Raw genomic sequence first — 19524 nt, forward strand, 5'->3', positions numbered from 1 at the left:
GCAAACAAAATGAGAACAGTGGGCATCTTCATGAAATAGGACTTGTAATCTTAATTCTGTCCCTCACTTGGAAAAATCATTTTCATCTTTCTATGGTTCACCCAAAAAAACAGGAGAAACAGCATTTGCTTCTTCTTACTTCTTAGGAATCTAAAGGTGTGAATATGTTCAAACAATTTTGTAAATAAAAATATTAAGTGAACATCACGAAAGATCTCAGCACAAAGTAATTGTCCCACAGCCAAGAGGAACTGCCAGGCCAGGCAGGGTGAAAGTAGAATAAAAAGCACCAGCAGCAACACTGACTATCACTGGGCTTAACTCAGGGTGGAACCAGTGCTCTCTCAAGTCCACAGACAGCCCCCCACATCAAACTACAGCACCAGATGGGCCACCAGTGATAGTCACATGGATAAAGTAGTGGAGATTATGCTCCCATCCAAAAAAGACCTAATGCAGAAGAAGCCGACCCTGTCATGAAGTTGAAGACAGCACCTCCATACGATGTAATTTGGGTTATACCACCTATTCTAGTTTTCAGAGAAAAAGCAGGGGCTTCTTTAAATGTTCAAAACCTTGGGGTGCTGGGTGGCTCAGTCGGTTAAATGTGATTCTTGATTTTGGCTCAGGTCATCATCTCAGTTTCATGAGTTCGGGCCCCACATCAGGCTCTGCACTAACAAGCGTGGAGCCTGCCTGGGCTTCTGTCTCTCCTTCTCTCTCTGCTCTTACTCCACTCATGCTCGGTCTCTCTCAAAATAAATAAACTTAAATAAATAAATGTTCAAAACCTGAACAGAAATTATAATAAAACTGCCTAAAAACTCGTATTGTTTTTTTAATATTTATTTTTGATAGACAGAGCATGAGTGGGGGAGGGGCAGAGAGAAAGAGACATAGAATCCAAGGCAGCTTACAGGCTCTGAGCTGTCAGCACAGAGCCCAGTGCAGGGCTCAAACTCATGAACCGTAAGATCATGACCTGAGCCGAAGTCAGACGCTAAACCGACTGAGCCACCCAGGCGCCCCAAAACTGGTAAAGTTTTTCAAACTGGAGGAGGGCAGTGTGCTTGAGTGGCTCAGTTGGTTAAGCATCTAACTGGATCTCAGGTGATGGTCAGGTCAGGTTTATGAGTTCAAGCCCTGGATCCAGTTCTGTGCTACCAGCACACAGCCTGCTTAGGCTTCTGTTTCTCCCTCTCTCTGTCACTCCCTCCCACCCCACTCCCTTCTCTTTCTCTCAAATAAATAAACTTTTTTAAAAAATTGGGGGAGGGCACAAGTATAACAATGTTGGGGTCTTCTTAATCTACTATACCATCATTCCAAAATTAAGAAACCCGTGGCTTGAACATTAAAATCAAAATAGTTTTCAGCACTATGAGCTAAATGATGATGTTTAAAATTTTACTTCAGTTGTCACCAACTATTATGACTTTGAGAAAGATAATGTAAAATGGAACCAGAAATTTTTACCTGTTCTCCAAAGTGAGTAAAGCAGAGTAAATTTCCATCTACACAGCCAATACAAATATACTGTAGGCAACACCGTGGAGAAGAAAATAGTGGTTTTCCACAGGAATGTTTCCAAACTGTGTTCCCAGTGGCCTGCCATGCGCAAAAGCAATTCACAGCATGTAAATTATATTACTAAACAATTATGCTCTTTATGAAACAAACCCCTAAATCTCCCAGAGGCAAAGCTATAAACATCAGAAAACGCTAGAATGGCATGCTGATACCATAAATGAAGCTAGCACACATACAGCCATAAAATTAATCAGTACTCTTTATAAGAGCTGAGATAAAACTTACAATAAAACCAGGAAATAATTAGAACATAAGATCTACCTTTAAACCATTCTAAGTTTTAATATGACTGAGAAAATTCTACCAATTAAAAAAAATAGATCAAAGACATACATGGAATTTCTATTTTCTCCATTCTAGACTTACTGTCAATCATTTTAAGGAGTTCTAGTCCAGTGAAAGCTGGACTATATTTAATTAAAAACTACTTTAGAGGCACCTGTGTGGCTCAGTCGGTTAAGCATCTGACTCTTGGTTTCGGCTCAAGTCATCATCTCAGTTTCATGGGTTCAGGCCCAGCATCAGGTTCTGCACTGGCAGTGCAGAGCCTGCTTGGGATTCTCAATCTCCCTCTCTCTGCCCCTCCCCCACTCACATGGTCTCTGTCTCAATTAATAAAATTAACAATTTTTTTAAATACTTCAAATTTCAGAATTCAAGCAAAAATAAAACATTAAAGACAAATAATATAATCAATACATGTTATTTTATGCCTACAGGATTTATAGCCAGTAACAGCCCTCCCAGTGTAGCCACATATAAATGATGTGGTATCAGGCTCAAACAAGGGGAAGAAAAGACAGTTCCTCCACATTTCAACTTCCAAACACACTTCTTTTTCTGCAAATAAGAAAACAAAATTAATTGGTTTCTGGTGGTGGTTAACAAATCTACATATTCGATTTCTCATGATACCACCTCTATTTAATTAATGTAACTTTTTATTCTTAGTATAAAAGTAATACAGGCTCACTGTAGAGATTTAAGTTGGTATAAACAGTACAAAGACCACCCAGGGAGAAGCACTGTTAATATTTTAACATCTTCCCTTTTGATCATTTTGGAACATACAATAGTTTAACATAGTTGAGATCATTCTGAATATACACTTGACATCTAATTTAGCTCATTTACTTGGTAAAACTATTACTTTAATGCATAATATCCCATCTGAACATAAAATTATTTCTCTACCTTAACACTGAAACTTGTTTCAAACTAATTTCTTGGCTTAGTTATAGACATCTTGGTGTACATAACTGTCCACGTTTCTGATTACTTTGGCAGGACATAATCCTAGAAGAATTTTACTGAATCATAGGATATGAGAGTTAGCTATGGCCAAACTGTTTTCTTCAGACTTCACTAGTTACTGCCAACCCCCCACTAACCAACATTGAACATACTCTGGTCTAACACTATCTGGTTCTTCACCACATAGTTTTAAACTTCCATTCCTTTGATTACTAAAGGTATGAAACATTTAAATACATTTAGTAGATATTTCTTCTTTGAGGTCTTTTACATTTATATCTGTTGTTTATTTTTCTATCTGGGTCTTTATAATTTGTATTTGTTCTTTAATTCCATTTATTCTTATAAATGAACTTTAACTCTGTTATGTGCTTCAAATGGTTTTCCCCAACTTATCAGGAATGTTTTTCCCTTTGTGATTCTTAATATTGTCAACACAGTAATTTTAAGCTCTTTAGATTTAAAAACTCTGAGTAGTAAATTTATTTGTGAAAATCTGGTAAGGATGTTAAAAATGTCTTAAGGTACTAAGACTGTTAATTAACTCATTCTTCCCAGACCACAATGCTAAACTTAGGGAAGAGTGAATACCTTCTCTCTTAGTGAAGAAAGAGCACCTGACAGTGTCCTACTCTTCTAAGCTTATGATAAGAAACTGATAAGGTTTCTTACATAAATATCCAAAGCATATGCATGCTGGTCATGAGATCCAATGTAAATGACTCCTGTGGTTGGATCCATGGTTGCTGAGCTTTTGACAGCATCCTCGGTAGTAAACATCCAGTGTTCTTCTCCACTATTACTTTTCAGAACATAAACTAACCCATTATAACAGCCTGTTGGGAAACAAAATATAAAAGATGAGTTTAGATACATCACCAGAACATAATTGTTTAGCCTACATCATGACCATTTACATTCGATGCTCTTTATGTGTAACTGTATGTCCAGCTCAGGTTTAAACTTCAGCAATGTAAAGCAGAAACCAAACAGTAATCACTTGTAAAAATGCCTATTAGTAGGTATACCTTATTTTGTTCTTAAATTACCATAATGTGCTTCACTCCTGAGAAAACAAAGAAGCACAGTGAAGAGAGGCTTTGACAGGCCTGGAATCAAATCTCTTTCTGGCCATCCATGGGCAAATTACCCAGCATTGCTGAGCCTCAGATTTTCTACCACATGTGGACACATCTACTCCAGTGTTATTGTGATAATTAAGATAACATGGACTAAAGGGTGCCTGGGTGGCTCAGTTGTTTGAGCATCCAACTCCTGAATTCAGCTCAGGCCATGATCTCATGGCTCATGAGTTCAGGCTCTGCATCGGGCCCCATATTGGGCTCTGTGCTGATAGTGCAGAGCCTGCTTAGGATACTTTCTCTCTCTGCCCCTCCTCCACTTGCACTTTCTTTCTCAAGATAAATAAATGCTAACGTTGGACAACTTAGAAGAAATGGACAAATTCCTAAACACACACTCACTACCAAAATTCACACGGGAAGAGATAGAAAATCTGAACAGATCCATAACTAGTGAAGAAATTGAATCAGTTACCAAAAATCCCCCAACAAATAAGAGCCCTGGGCCAGATGGCTTCCCTGGGGAATTCTACCAGACATTGAAAACAGAATTAATACCCATTCTTCTCAAACTATTCCAAAACATAGAAACTGAAGGAAAACTTCCAGACTCATTTTATGAAGCCAGCATCACTCTGATTCCCAAGCCAGACAGAGACCCAGCAAAAAAAAGAGGACTACAGACCAATATCCTTGATGAATACAGATGCAAAAGTCCTCAACAAGATACTTGCAAATTGAATCCAACAGCACATAAAAAGAATTATCCACCATGATCAAGTGGGATTCATTCCTGGGTTACAGGGCTGGCTTAATATTCGCAAATCAATCAATGTGATACATTACATTAACAAAAGAAAAGATAAAAACCATATGATCCTGTCGATAGATGCAGAAAAAGCATTTGACAAAATACAGCATCCCTTCTTAATAAAGACCCTTGAGAAAGTCGGAACTTAAACATCATAAAAGCCATTTATGAGAAGCCCTCAGCTAACATCATCCTCAATGGGAAAACTGAGAGCTTTCCCCCTGAGATCAGGAACATGACAGGGATGTCCATTCTCACCACTGTTGTTTAACATAGTGCTGGAAGTCCTAGCATCAGCCATCAGACAACAAAAGGAAATAAAAGGCATCAGAATTGGCAAAGAAGAAGTCAAACTTTCACTTTTCACAGACGACATGATACTCTACATAGAAAAGCCAACAGACTCCACCAGAAGCCTACTAGAACTGATCCAAGAATTCAGCAAAGTTGCAGGGTACAAAATCAACATACAGAAATAGGTTGCATTTTTATACACCAACAATGAAGCAACAGAGAGAGAAATCAAGAAACTGATCCCATTCACAATAGCACAAACATAAAATACCTAGGAATAAACCCAACCAAAGATAGAGGAGATCTGTATGATGAAAACTATAGAAAACTTATGAAGGAAATTGAAGAAGACACAAAAAAATGGAAAAACATTACATGCTCATGGATCGGAAGAATAAATATAGTTAAAATGTCATTACTACCCAAAGCAATCTACACATTCAATGCAATCCCAATCAAAATTGCACCAGCATTCTTCTCAAAACTAGAACAAACTGTCCTAAAATTTGTATGGAACCACAAAAGATGCCAAATACCCAAAGCAATATTGAAGAAAACCAAAATGGGAGGCATCACCATCCCAGACTTTAGCCTCTACTACAAGGCTGTAATCATCAAGACTGTATAGTATTGGCACAAAAACAGACACATGGACCAATAGAATAGAATAGAGAACTCAGAACTGGATCCACAAATGTATGGCCAACTAATCTTTGACAAAGTGGGAAAGAGTATCCAATGGAAAAAAGACAGCCCCTTTAGCAGATGGTGCTGAGAGAACTGGACAGCAACATGCAGAAGAATGAAACTAGATCACTGTCTCACACCATACAAAAAATAAACTCAAAATGGATAAAGGACCTGAATGTGAGACTGGAAACCATCAAAACCCTAAAGGAGAAAGCAGGCAACAACCTCCTTGACCTCAACCGCAGCAATTTCTTACTTGACACTTCCCCAAAGGCAAGGGAATCAAGAGCAAACATGAACTATTGGGTCCTCATCAAGATAAAAAGCTGCTGCATGGCAAAGGAAACAATCAATAAAATGAATAGGCAACTGACGGAATGGAAAAAGAGTTGTAAATGACATATCAGATAAAGGGCTAGTATCCAAAATCTATAAGGAACTCACCAAACTCCACACTGGAAAAACAAATAATCAGTGAAGAAATGGGCAGAAGACATGAACAGACACTTCTTCAAAGAGGACATCCAGATGGCCAACAGACACATGAAACGATGCTCAGTGTCCCACATCATCAGGGAAATACAAATCAAAACCACACTGAGATACAACCTCACGCCAGTCAGAGTGGTGAAAATGAACAGATCAGGAGACTATAGATGCTTGCAAGGATGTGGAGAAATAGACACCCTCCTACACTGTTGGTGGGAATGTAAACTGGTGTAGCCCCTCTAGAAAACAGTGTGGAGATTCCTCAAAAAATTAACAATAGAACTCCCCTATGACCCAGCAGTAGCACTGCTAAGAATTTACCCAAGGGATACAGGAGTGCTGATGCATAGGGACACATGTACGCCAATGTTCATAGCAGCACTCTCAACAATAGCCAAATCATGGAAAGAGCCTAAGTGTCCATCAACTGATGAACAGATCAAGAAGATGTGGTATATTTATACAATGGAATACTCCATGGCAATGAGAAAGAATGAAATCTGGCCATGTGTACAATATGGTTGGAACTAGAGGGTGTTATGCTGAGCAAAGTAAGTCAGGCAGAGAAGGATAGATACCAAATGTTTGCACATATAGGTGGATTAGGAGGAACTTAATGGAGGATGATGCGGGAGAAGAAGGGAAAAAATAGTTGGGGAAAGGGAGGGAGGCAAACCATGAGAGACTCTTGAATGCTGAGAACAAACTGAGGGTTGATGGGGGTAGGAGAGAGGGGAAGGGGAGTGATGGGCATGGGGGAGGGCGCTTGTTGGGATGAGAGCTGGGTATTATATGGAAACCAACTCGACAATAAACTAAGAAAAAAAGTTTTTTTAAAAATAAGCTTTAAAAAAAAGAAAAAAATGCTAACATTAACAATAGCGAACATTTACTGAGCTTTTACCTTGTGAAATGTTGTATCTGCAGTTTGCAGATGACAAAAGGAAGCACAGAGAGATTGTTACTAGGGGAAAACTCCTCAGCTGACATGTGACTGAGCCAGGATTTGGATCTAAGAAGTCTAGCTTCAGAGCCTATGCACGTAACTACTACAGCAGACTGCTTTTCCCAAACTGATGCAACAGGTAAAAAGCTAGGGCTGGACTCCCTCTTGACTTGGTGTAATCAGAATAACTCAGGTGACAGTAGGCAGTCAAAATCTAGAAAGTAAAGACTGCTCAAGTTCCCTGCAGTGCATGTTCATCAGGGCACGCTGACTTTGGGCACTGGCCATTACTCTCTAGATGGCTCTGCCTAGAGAGTGTATAACCACTGCTGCTCATTTGAGGCCCAATTCCAGAGTAACTGCAGTACTGTTTTCCTTCTAGCAGTTACTACTTAGTAGCAAGAAACTGGCCTGCTTAGTGATGGTGAAGAAAAATATCCTACACAGTACCGTATCCCAGGAATCAGTTGGGTAATGAAAAATTTCCTTGAGTTCATTTCCAGAAGAAAATCTTTGTGACCTTGGGTCAAGTAAAACTCTCTTGGATAGGACATCAAAAGCATGATCCATAAAAGAAAATCAATGATAACTATTAAAGAAAAAAAAAGTCAATGATAAACTGGACTTCATTAAAATTAAGAACTTCACTTCAAAAGACATTATGTTAAAAAAAAACAACAACAAGCCATAGGCTTGGAAGAAACATGCAAAACACTTATAGATAGCAGCTTATATCCAGAATACAGAATATTCTCAGAACCCAACAAGAAAACAAATATAACAATAAAAATGGGCAAAAAATCTGAAGAGACAGGTCATAAAAGATGTACAGATGGCAAATAAGTTCATCAAAAACACATCATTAGTCACTAGGGAAATGCAAATTAAAACCACAGTTTTAACTCAGATAAGTGTCTGACTTCGGCTGACAGTTTGTGGGTTCGAGCGCTGCACTGTCACTACGGACCTGGCTTGGGATTCTCTCTCTCCCTGTCCCTAGACCACTCTCTCTCTCAAAATAAATAAAATTTAAAAAATCTAAACAAAGAAACAGAAAACCATAATGAACATCTGACTTTTGATTTCAGCTCAGGTCATGATCCCAGAGTCATGGGATTGAGCCTCACATCTGGAGTCTCCTTAAGAAACGCACTCGCTCTCGCTCTCTCCCTATGACCCTCTCACCTGCTCGGACATTCTCTCTAATATAAAAAAACCACGATGAAATACGACGTCATAACAATCTGACTAAAATAAAAAGATTTTCAAACTGACAACACCAAGTACTAGCAAGCATATGGAACAGCTGGACCTCTCATACAGTGGTGGTGACAATGCAAAGTGGCTCAGTCACTAGGAAAATATTTTAGTCATTTCTTACAAAGTTAAAGCTATACTTACTGTATAATCTCCCCCTTCTCGGTACTGACCCAAGTGAAATTAAAAACTTATATTCATGCAATATGCTGCTCACAAATGCTTATATCAGTCTTACTCGTAATTAAAAACTAGAAATAACCCATACAGTTATTTGTCCAGTATGAAAAACAGTATGATTTGTCCAGACAACAGAATACTCAGCAATAAAAAGAAACTGGATCTTTGCAATAATAAGGATAAATCTCAATCATATGCTAAGTAGGAAAGGCCAGATTCAAAAGCAAAAATTAGAAAAGACAAAACTAGTGGGACAGAAAAAAGATCGGTGGTTTTCTGGGGCTAGGGGTAGGGGAAGGGATGACTACAAGTGACACAGGTCTTTTGAGTAATGAATGCTTCATTGTGGTACTGGTTACGTGATACTACACATTTGTCGAAACACAGAACTGTAAACTAAAGAGGGCAAGTTCTACTGTATAGAAATTAGGTCTTAATTTAAAAATGTTTAAAGTTCTAAGTAACCACCATGTGCTCCAGGCTGTGAGTCTAGACACTTGGGATGCAAATAGTAACTTCAACAAGCTTTCATGGACTTTCATGGATGGAAATTATTCATGCTCATTCACATGTATAATTCAAAGTTCCCTGTAGCATATTTTTTCAAAATGTACCTGGGCAAAAGGGAAGAATCAAACTCTGATTCAAGTAGATTCTAACCAGGATAGCACAAGTAGGGAGACCTATTCCTAAGCACTCAGCACAAGATTCTACAAGCATATAAAGTAAAACTTAATGTAGTGGGGGGAGTAAAGAAAATGGTAGTCAAGGCATTACACCCGGATCCCATTTTTAGCAAAATAAAAATCACCTATACTTTAATGAAACTGACTAGCAGGTAGTAGCTAACACTTAATGGAGCCTTTAGTCTGTAACTTAGCAGTGTACTAAAGGATTTATAAATAATTATCTCACTTAATCCTCTCAAAAGCTCTATGATGTATGTGGAATTTAAAAAGCAAAACAAATGAGCAAACTGGAAAAAAGGGACAAACCAAGAAACAGATACTTAACTAGAGACAACAAACTGATGGTTACCAGAGGGGAGCTGGGTGGCGGGATGGGTAAAATAGGGGATGGGGATTTAGAGTACACTCAGGATGAGTACTAAGTAACATATAAAAGTGCTGAATCACTCTACTGTACACCTGAAACTAATATAACTGTATGTTAACCATACTGAAATTAAAATAAAAAAACAATCTAAGAGATCTACGATGACTGTAGTGATTTTAAAATCTGTCCACAAATTCTCTGACACTTTTCCTTTCAAGAGATGGAGCCTAAATTTCTCTCCCCTTGAGTATAGGCCAGGCTTAATGATGTGCTTCTAATGAACAGAAGCAAAAATGATGGTATGCAACTTTGAGACGAAGCCCTAAAGTACTGCCTTGCTCCTCCCCTCCCCACCCACCAACTCAGTCTGAGGGAAGTCAGCTGCCAGGTGGTGAGGGCACTCTAGCAGCCTGCGGAGAGTCCTCTTGAAGCTTCTTGCCAAGAACCGGCCAAGAGCTAAAGCCTTCTGCCAGCAGCAGTGTGAGACAGCTGTCTTGAAAACAGATTTTCCGGCCCAGTCAAGCCTTCAGATGGCTGTAGCCACATGGGAAATCCTGAGCCAGGACTCCCAGCTAAGCTCCTCCTGAATTCCTGACCTCAGAAATTGTGAGATGTTTGTTACCCTAAACCATTAAGTTTGGGGACAATTTATGATGCAATGTGCTTTATTTATTACACCCCTATACCCATGAGAACACAGAGGTCCTAAAAGGCCCAGCCCCTTGTCAAAGTTCACAAAGCTGATAACAGTTTTAGAGCTGGGTTCAGAGACTATGACTCAAGGCCCACACTGTGAATTAGCATGTGGGTAACCATTATTGACAACAACCAAACCCACCATACATATAGGTTTTTAAATTTAACTTGCTCCTACTAGCATTATCATATGGTAATTAAGTTTAACTATAAACTTCACAGTCAGCAACTTACCCACTACAATAAAGTTTCCACACTTAGATACACATGCTGAGGATTCGATTCGACCTCCCAAAATTTGTTCCCATTTCACCTTCCCGGAGTAAAGGTCAACTGCCATCATTCTGTGAGAATGGGAGCCAATGTACACAGTCGCAGAGGACTTATCAGCAACTGAGATGACGACCAGAGGGGAGGCATCCACACATTTGCCTGTGTCCGTCCTCCACCTCACATGGAGCTCCATTTTCTTGGCTGCCATCACAGATGTTCCCTCATCAGAAACCTTTGCAACACAGAATAGATCTTTTGACTTATCAATAAGAGCTGGAGGATTTAAGCTTGTCACATTTTGAATATTAGTCTGTGAAATTAAATCAGAAGAATAGGCTGAAGAGCCAAGTCCTAACTTAGTTAAAAACTCCGAATTCAGAGACAAAATCTGACTCCCTCTGCTCACTGCAATAAAAGCAGCTAGCTCACTGTCACAACTTAAAGTCAGGACAGATTTCTGATGTAAAGATTTTCCACTGGTTTCCTCTTGATTAATGTCGCTGAATTTTCTTTTTGTGGCATAATTCGTGCTAAATAGCAGATCTTCATCTGGAAACACTGCTTGAAGGACATGATTGTAAATTTCTAAAATGGAACTGCTAAGAATAATTTCCAGAAGCCCAGGTACTAATGTGCCAACTAGTTTTTCAATCTCGTTGAGGAGCCGTATGGACTTTAAGGAATCTCCACCACTTGGTAAGAAGAGTGACTCATCAGGTACCTTCAAAGGATGTTCTGGGAGACTCAGAATAGACTACAGATGAGAAAAGGGAGAAATATGGTAAAGTCAAGGCCTAAAACCAAAACAATTCAACCAATTTATAGGTAATATATAAAGAATAGTACTTACATTAGTGATACAAAAGACACACAAAACAAATATTTTTAATAATTAAATTTTTAAATTATTTTCTTTATAGTAAAGGGAACCATCACTATGCCACCAATTTTGTCACAAACTCACTATAAAACTGCAAATTATATTTCCCCTTAGAGTGATACCCATAAAATAAGGCCTAGAATTATACAAACATGACTTAATAATTATAAAGTCCACAAGATAACTAACGTCTGATATTTCTATAATATTGGAATAATCTTTGTCTTTTTTCATTTGCTTCATATAAATCAAAATTATTTTCTAAGAATCTAAGAATGAAGCAAATAAGAATTTTATCTGGATATCCTTTATTTTCAAACATATATAATTACATCTTCTTTTCAGAACCCTTCAGAAAACTCTACACTTTAAGAAAAATTGTACTGGCCTATGGTTGTAATATGTGTATGTTTCAAAATAAATTTTTAAATTGTTTGTGCGTCCTCCCCACCCCCCAACACACACAGAGTCCCCAACTTACAATGATTTAAGATTTTGTAACTTTACAATGATGTGAAAACAATACACATTCGAGGGAAACTATACTTCAAATTCTGATCTTTTCCCAAACAACATGCACTATCTCATGATGCCGGGCAGCAGCTAAGAGCCACACTCCCAGTCAGCCAAGTGATCACAAGAGTAAACAACTGATACACTTATAACTAACCTATACCCACACAACCATTCTGTTTTTCACTTTCAGTACAGTATTCAATAACTTACATGTAAGATACTCAACAATTTATTATAAATAAGCTTTGTGTCAGATGTTGGCCAACTGTAGGCTAATATAAGTGTTCTGAGCACAATTAAGGTAGGCTAGACTAAGCTATGATCTTCGGTAGGTGTATTAAATGCATTTTGACTCAGGAAAATTTCAACTTATAATAGGTTTATCACCATGTAACCCCATCATAATTTGAGGAAGATCTGTATATACAAATTCCATCAAGCAGAAACATACATGTTGTTACTGTTCTTCAGGAATAATGACATAAGTCTGTAAGCCACAGATTGTAGTATATCAAGATTTGGCCATTTGCTGGCCAAACTCTGACAAGCACTGCACTCCACTGCTCCATTAGGGGAAAGTTATGTCGGATAGGTCTTGTCTTCCTGTGCCTTTTATGTCTACCTCACTTCCAATAAATTTCCTTATGGGGAGGGAGTTTGATCTTATACTAGAGAACCTAACTCTTAATTTAATACAAACTAAATAAACAAAAGTATATTACTTAACATTTGGGCATTAATAACATTCTTAGAAATGTTTATCAGATTTATTAGGATGCTAACATTCTCAAAAAATATAACATGACCTCTTCAGAATAACAAATTTATATCTTAAAAACTGTACCATGGGGCGCCTGGGTAGCTAAGCATCTGACTTCACCTCGGGTTATGATCTCATAGTTCGTGAGTTCAAGCCCCACAACAGGCTCTCTGCATGGAGCCTCCTTTGGATCCTCTGTCTCCCTCTCTCTCTGCCCTTCTCCCACTTAGGTGCTCTCATGCACAAGCATGTGCGTTCCAAAAATTTAAGGGGCACCTAGGTGGCTCAGTTGGTTAAGCAGCTGACTTCAGCTCAGATCATGATCTCATAGCTTGTTTTGAGCCCCGCATGGGTCTCTGTGCTGTCAGCTCAGAGCCTGGAGACTGCTCCAGATTCTGTGTCTCCCTCTCTCTGTCCCTCCCTCACTCATGCTCTCTCTCTCAAAAATAAACACTTAAAAATTTTTTAAAAGTAAACATTTAAAAAAATAAAGTTGTACCTTCCACAAATGCTGTAATTTTTCCCAAAGTTCCTCTTTTCCACTGAGTTTACACTCAGACTTCAAGTTTATATAGTTTAAATATATCTTGTTTAACTCAGAAACATCAACTTTGCCTTAAAAGAGAAATAATTTTAAAATTTCAGCACAAACCCTATCTTCATTAGTTATAAGAATACATACATTTTTCACTGTAAAAGTTAGAATTCCTATAGAATAGTTTGTAAAAGGAAAATTAATTGTAAAGAAAGCATTCCCATGCTATCAAAAATGTAGTGGGTAACAGAGAAGAAAAGAAGAAAGGAGGAGCTAATGTTTATCCTATTTAAAGAGTTAAAGAAATGGTCCTACCAACCACGCAATTACTGCATTTTGATGTAAATATTAGATAAAGATGAAATTGTGGTCATTAAGAGCATATGTTTTGAAATTAAAGAGTCTTAGAATTTCAACTCTAACACTAACCAGTAATATAATTTTGCCAAAATTACTTAACCTCTGTAAGCCTTATTTTCCTTGTCTGTAAATGGGAATAATACAGCCTACTCACAGGATTTTCTAGAGATAAATAAAGTGGGTTAATTATATAAAGCACTTAACAGAGGGTCTACCACAATATAGCTAGTATTACTTAGAATAAGAATTAAGAAGCCTTTAAACTAGTTATGAATACAATTAGTATTCATTTGGCACTGAAACACATCTGCTTCAAATGATTTTACCATGAGATGTAAATGGTAGAGAATCAATCAACACAAGTTCATCTGGGATTGCATGGCTTGGAAGATGTTCCTGCAGTTCTTTAAAGATGTCTTCCTTTACTACATCATTTTTGGACACCATGAACAGAATTAATTTTTCCTGATTATACCATGTAACTGCACAGGACTCCACTTGCTGAAGCCCTTCAGCAACCTATGAAAGAGATTATCCCAATTTGTCAGTGGACATTTAAAAGGAAACTCCCTAAATGCTCAAACTTCTTATGTCTGAAATCAACAGAAATTAAATTGTAAAATAGCTAGAGACTTTTAAAAAATTGATTGCTACTGTTACTATTACCAGCACACTGGGTTCTTAATGTTTTTCAAAATGATAGCTCCCAGAGCAAAGTAAACCATTATTTTCAGTTGTCGAAATCCATTCTGTCAGTTATTTTAAAAATAACTATCTCTTCATGCTGGGAATAAGGGCCACACTGAATTAGCCACACCTTTTTACTGCAATTCATTATTAATACAAAAATCTTAGGTGTAAATAGAGAACCCTGACACAGAAAATTGGTGGTGGCTACCTCCAATACCTACATATGTTAGTAGATACTTAATATTTAAATAGGCTTACTTGTTGCACAAGTTCAATGTTAAGACGTTTGCCATATCGTTTGATCTGACTGTCCTTTCGTCCCAAGAAAAACATCTCTCCATCTTTCACCACCACCAAGTCTCCTGTGGCTCGCAGTGTGCCAAGCGGTACTATCATTTCGTCATCAAGAAAACATACTCTGTTTTTGCCACCTTCACAAGATATAAACACCAATGTAATAAAAAAAATAGCCATGGAAGATATATTAAACACCATCAAATCAAGAACATCTTCAAAAGCTGTTACTGAGTTTCACATTTTGAATATTTACATTAGCAGCACTTTTAAATGTCACCTGACAAAATTAAATACAATAACCTCAGCAAAATAAGAGATAAAATTTCTGAAATTATATATGTGACTAAAAAAATTCTTAGAATACTGATTAAAGAGAATTTTAGCTGTAAATATAAAGATCCAAGTTACACTTTCTAAATTACTTTTATATCTTCCCTAAAGAATTAGACAATGTTATATGAAATAATTATGATAACATTAAATGTTTCATGGCTGTGAGGATGAGATTAAAAATTATCATCACTGAAAAGAATACTGGACATAAAACATATTGATGAAAGAATAAAGTGATCAGATTTCTTTCCTGAAAAAAAATATTCCCAATCAATAAATGTAAAACAACCTAAAAATACTTGGCCATTGCCTTCTTGAATTGTGAAACCATTAGTATCTCTGACTTCAACTACTGTTCCAAGCAGTGGAAATCCCAGTGGTACAGGCAATTCACATCTATGAAAACACAACAACCCAAACCACATTTAAATTTTTCATCTGAATAGAATATTTTCCAATGTACTTAAATCACATTGTACCAAATTAAAAAAAAAAAAAAAAAGAAAAGGTTTTGGTTATGTTAGAATTCAAAGACTGCCAAAAGGGAAAGATTAGGTGGAAAGGTTATCATAGGTTATTTATTGCTGTTTAGTCAGAAAAAGTTCTAGCAGGATCTGCAGTACTACTTATAGAAAGGTTCTGGATCTCCAGCTTAAAATTCTAGATAAAACAGTGTTTCTAAAATTATTATCCTAGTGATTACCAAAAACATTATTAGTGTTAAGATACTGGAAAAATACAGTTTCTCTGTAGCCTATTTAGTAATTGAAGCTCTTACTTCAAAGTAGAATTAAAAACCTTCTCTGGAATCTTGTAAAAAGTTGCCCAACTCGATACCTCTGTGATACCATAAATATTAAATATTTGTGTTTTATTGCCTACTCCTCTCCAGCTTTTGAGAACAGTCAATGATGGAAATGCTTCACCACCAAGGGCTAATACTCGAAGAGAAGTACTGGCTGATAGAACAGTTGACTTGATAAGCTGAGATCCAAATCTTCTAAGCAATGTTGGTGTTGCCTGTGAATACATTAAAGATAATTTATTTCCTTTCACTTCTTAAAAAAAAGTAAATACTGTAATAATTAGTTCAAAGCTTAACATTGGACACCTACATGGAAATTAAGGCTGTGTTTATTAAATTATAAATCATTTTGGAAAACTACTCAGGCAACATTATCTTCTTAATGTGCTATCAATTTTGCTTTAGTAAAAAAACTTAAGAAAAATATTAGTGATGTTTAATTAGTTAGACAAAATGGTTTAAAGATAAAAAGGACAAAATTTATAAAATCAATTCACATCTCCTTTCCTATTATCTATATGTAGAAAAATGTATTAAAGGTTAAAAATATGTTCCTAGAACAAAATGGTATGAATAAAGACCTTTAAAAATAGTTTTACTGAGGTATAATATAACTGACGTACAATAAACTATACACATTTAAAGCATACAATATAAATTGAGATAATATAGATATGTCAGTGAAACTATCACCACAACCCAAAAAATTAATATATTCTTCAGCCCTAAAATTACCTTCTGCCAACTTGTTGTATACTCACATGGTGGAAGAGACATTAGGATTTTAATAAATGAATAGGGAGGTGGGAGGACAAACACTCAGACCATGGGACTTTTCATTGCTGAGTGGTACTCCACTGCAAAGATCAGGACTAGTATTTGCATTTCCACATAAAATTCAGGATAAATTTGTCAATTTCTATGAAAAAAAGTCTACTAAGATTTTGATAGGAACTATGTTTAATCTTGACACTATTGAGACTTTAATCTATAAATATGAAGTGTCTCTTTATTTGGCTCTTTAACTTCTACCAATAATGTTCTGGGGTTTTTTTTTTTTCTTTATTGCACAGGCTAGAATCAGAATAATGTTGAAGAGAAGTGACAAAAGCAAACATCCTTGTTTTGTTTCCAATCTTTGGGTAAAATCATGCAGTCTTTCACCAAACAGGATATTAGCTGTAGTTATTTATTTTTTTTATAGATGCCCTTCATCATGTTAGGGAAGTTCTTCAATTCCTAAAGGTTTTTTCTTAATTCCAAGTGTTAGATTTTGCCGAATATTTTGTCTGCATCTGTTGAGGTAATTACATACTCTTATTTATGTAATGTATATTATCAATGAATTTTTAAGTATATTAATTTTGAGAGAGAGAGAGAGTGCAAGACAGCATGAGGGGAGCAAAGGAAGAGAGAAGAGAGAATTCCAAGCAGGTTCCCCACTGTGAGCACAAGGCCCAATGCAAAGTTCAAACTCCTGAACCATGAGATCATGACCCTAGCTGAAATTAAGAGTCAGACACTTAACCAACTGAGCAACCTGGGTGCCCCATCAGTGGATTTTTAGATGCTAAACCAAATGTGCATTCCTGGGATACATTCCACTTGCTCTCATTTTAAATTTACTGAAACTGGTTTTGTAGTTGAGAATATGATCTATCAATGTGCTTGAAAAGAATGTATTCTGCATTTGTTGGAGTGTTCTATAAATGGGATTTGGTTGATAATTTTGTTCAAGTCTTCTATATTATATGTTCTGATTTCTGTCTAGTTTTTCATTCAGTTGTTAAAAGTGGGGTATTAAAAGTTTGAACCTTTGGGTTTAGTTCTCATTTCAATTCTATTTTTGCTTTATGTATTTGGAACTTCTATTTTAGGGGGATATAAGGTTATATCTTCTTGATTTAACAATGTACTGACCATTTTATCATTATGAAATGTTTTTGTTGCTTGTTTCTTTGTTACTAACTAGCCTTAGCTAAATCTAAAATCTGTCTTTCCAGTGATGTGTGGCCGCTAAGGTCATGGCTCAGTTTTAAATATAAAGTCTTACTTTCATTTTTGTATCTTACTTCCTATGGGTCACCCTTGTGTGTGCATAGCTCAGTAGTCGAGCAATGACTGGACAAACTGTCCACCGAGATGGATCTGTAGGGATAGAGGAGCTCAAAGTTTAGGCCATTTGCAAGCTTAATCCAGCTTTTATTTTCTGTGGGCCCGTTTGGGTCTCCAATGTATATGCACACAACCTCAAGTTCAGCCAAGAATCTGCTTGGGCCCTATGGACTCCGACTCACAAATGCAGCCTTAGCCAGAATGTGCTTGCCCTCCCTTCCACCACAACCTCAGACTTTTGGAGGTTTTGGCCCTCTATGCTGGCCCACTTCATCATTTCCACAGTGTTGTTGGACATGGATATAATCTACCATTCCAAATTGAATAAACTCCCTTATGAGCAGCAGACCCTGACAGAAAAATCTGTTTTGATTGAGTTGGGGCCAGCAGGGAGAGCAGCTGCTCAGTCTAGAATGCCACAAATTCCCGTTATTTTTATGCAAAATTCAAGTTTTTAAAAACAAACACTTTTTAGACAGTTGTATGCCTTTGGTTGATTTCTAAAGTACTGAAGTAGTTGCTTTTGTCAATTTTGTCCAGCTTTATAGTTGCTTTTTGGGGAGAGGATCTGCCAATCTCTTTATCTGACCACAGAAAAGTTCCATGTGAATCAAGATTTTTAAATGGTTTCTTTGAGTAAAAGCTAGACCCAGCCTCAGTGGACAATTTGAATTTTAATTCAAATAAATGACTTAAAGTCTTAGTTTGTCAAAATATTTATCCCCGTATGAACTTATTGTTCCAGGTTCTTGTCTAGGAATTTAGCACCTCCATTCAGTCTCAAGATTCAGGGTTTTGGGTAATAAATTATAGTGGCCACCTATTTATAAGGTATCCTAAATCAAATGAACTGTTCCACCAAGTTTTACGATAACAAAAATCTCTTGTCAAAATGAAATGTTCTGGCTTTTAATTTCCGATGCTAAAAACTTTAACTTTGAATTATACAAATAAATGCACAGCTATGAATATTCAGCAAGATAAAGCATAGTAACACTTTTCAGATACTCAAACTGAAATGATAAATTTAGTGTCAGAATACTAGTCAATATACGTACTTTGTTACCATAGCATCTTAGGCACACAGAAATAGGATTTAGGTAATAACAGAAAAAAAAAAAAAAAAAAAAAAAAAAAAAAAAAAAAAAAAAAAAAAAAAAAAAAAAAAAAAAAAAAAAAACAAGGAATATTAAGGTTCCTTGCAAAATTTCCAAGAGAAAATTCTTATAAAAATGAAAAACACAGGGTGCCTAAGTGGTTCAGTCCATTAAGCATCTGACTCTTGATTTCGGCTCAGGTCATGATCTCCCAGACTGGAGATAGAGCTCCAAGTTGGGCTCCGAGCTGGGTGTGGAGTCTGCTTGAGAGTCTCCCTCTCCCTCCCCCTACCCCACCCCCCATGCACACACACTCTCTCAAAGACAAAAGACAACACTATTATGCTCACATTTTGGTGGTTAGCAACCTAAGATTTTGCTCTAATTAAATGGTTTTATTTTTAAAATGCATCAAGTCTAACAACTTTGTTAAAAAAAAAAAAAAAAAAAAAAAAAAAAAAAAAAAAGTGCAAATGTATTTTAGGTTTGTAAAACACCAAAGAGTGGACTTTTCTTTC

General features: G+C 36.7%; 1 protein-coding gene across 3 annotated transcripts in view; it reads right to left on the minus strand.

Moving 5' to 3' along the window:
- AASDH (aminoadipate-semialdehyde dehydrogenase) overlaps positions 1 to 19524 on the minus strand; it is a 45997-nt gene that overhangs the window by 1103 nt on the left and 25370 nt on the right. For 2 of the 3 annotated variants that reach the window (XM_039249050.1, XM_039249049.1), the window contains 9 exons: positions 15768 to 16009; positions 15279 to 15385; positions 14618 to 14790; positions 13996 to 14188; positions 13274 to 13389; positions 10580 to 11372; positions 3517 to 3680; positions 2308 to 2430; positions 1477 to 1608 (listed from right to left, as the gene is read on the minus strand). In XM_039249050.1, coding sequence (XP_039104981.1) covers positions 1477 to 1608; positions 2308 to 2430; positions 3517 to 3680; positions 10580 to 11372; positions 13274 to 13389; positions 13996 to 14188; positions 14618 to 14790; positions 15279 to 15385; positions 15768 to 16009 — 2043 coding nt within the window. Of the gene's footprint in view, positions 1 to 1476; positions 1609 to 2307; positions 2431 to 3516; positions 3681 to 10579; positions 11373 to 13273; positions 13390 to 13995; positions 14189 to 14617; positions 14791 to 15278; positions 15386 to 15767; positions 16010 to 19524 lie in introns of those variants that run through there. The other variant, XM_039249051.1, reaches the window with a different exon arrangement.

Source organism: Hyaena hyaena, unplaced genomic scaffold (genome assembly GCF_003009895.1).
Source record: "Hyaena hyaena isolate Hyena2069 unplaced genomic scaffold, ASM300989v1 scaffold_329, whole genome shotgun sequence".
NCBI lineage: Eukaryota > Metazoa > Chordata > Mammalia > Carnivora > Hyaenidae > Hyaena > Hyaena hyaena.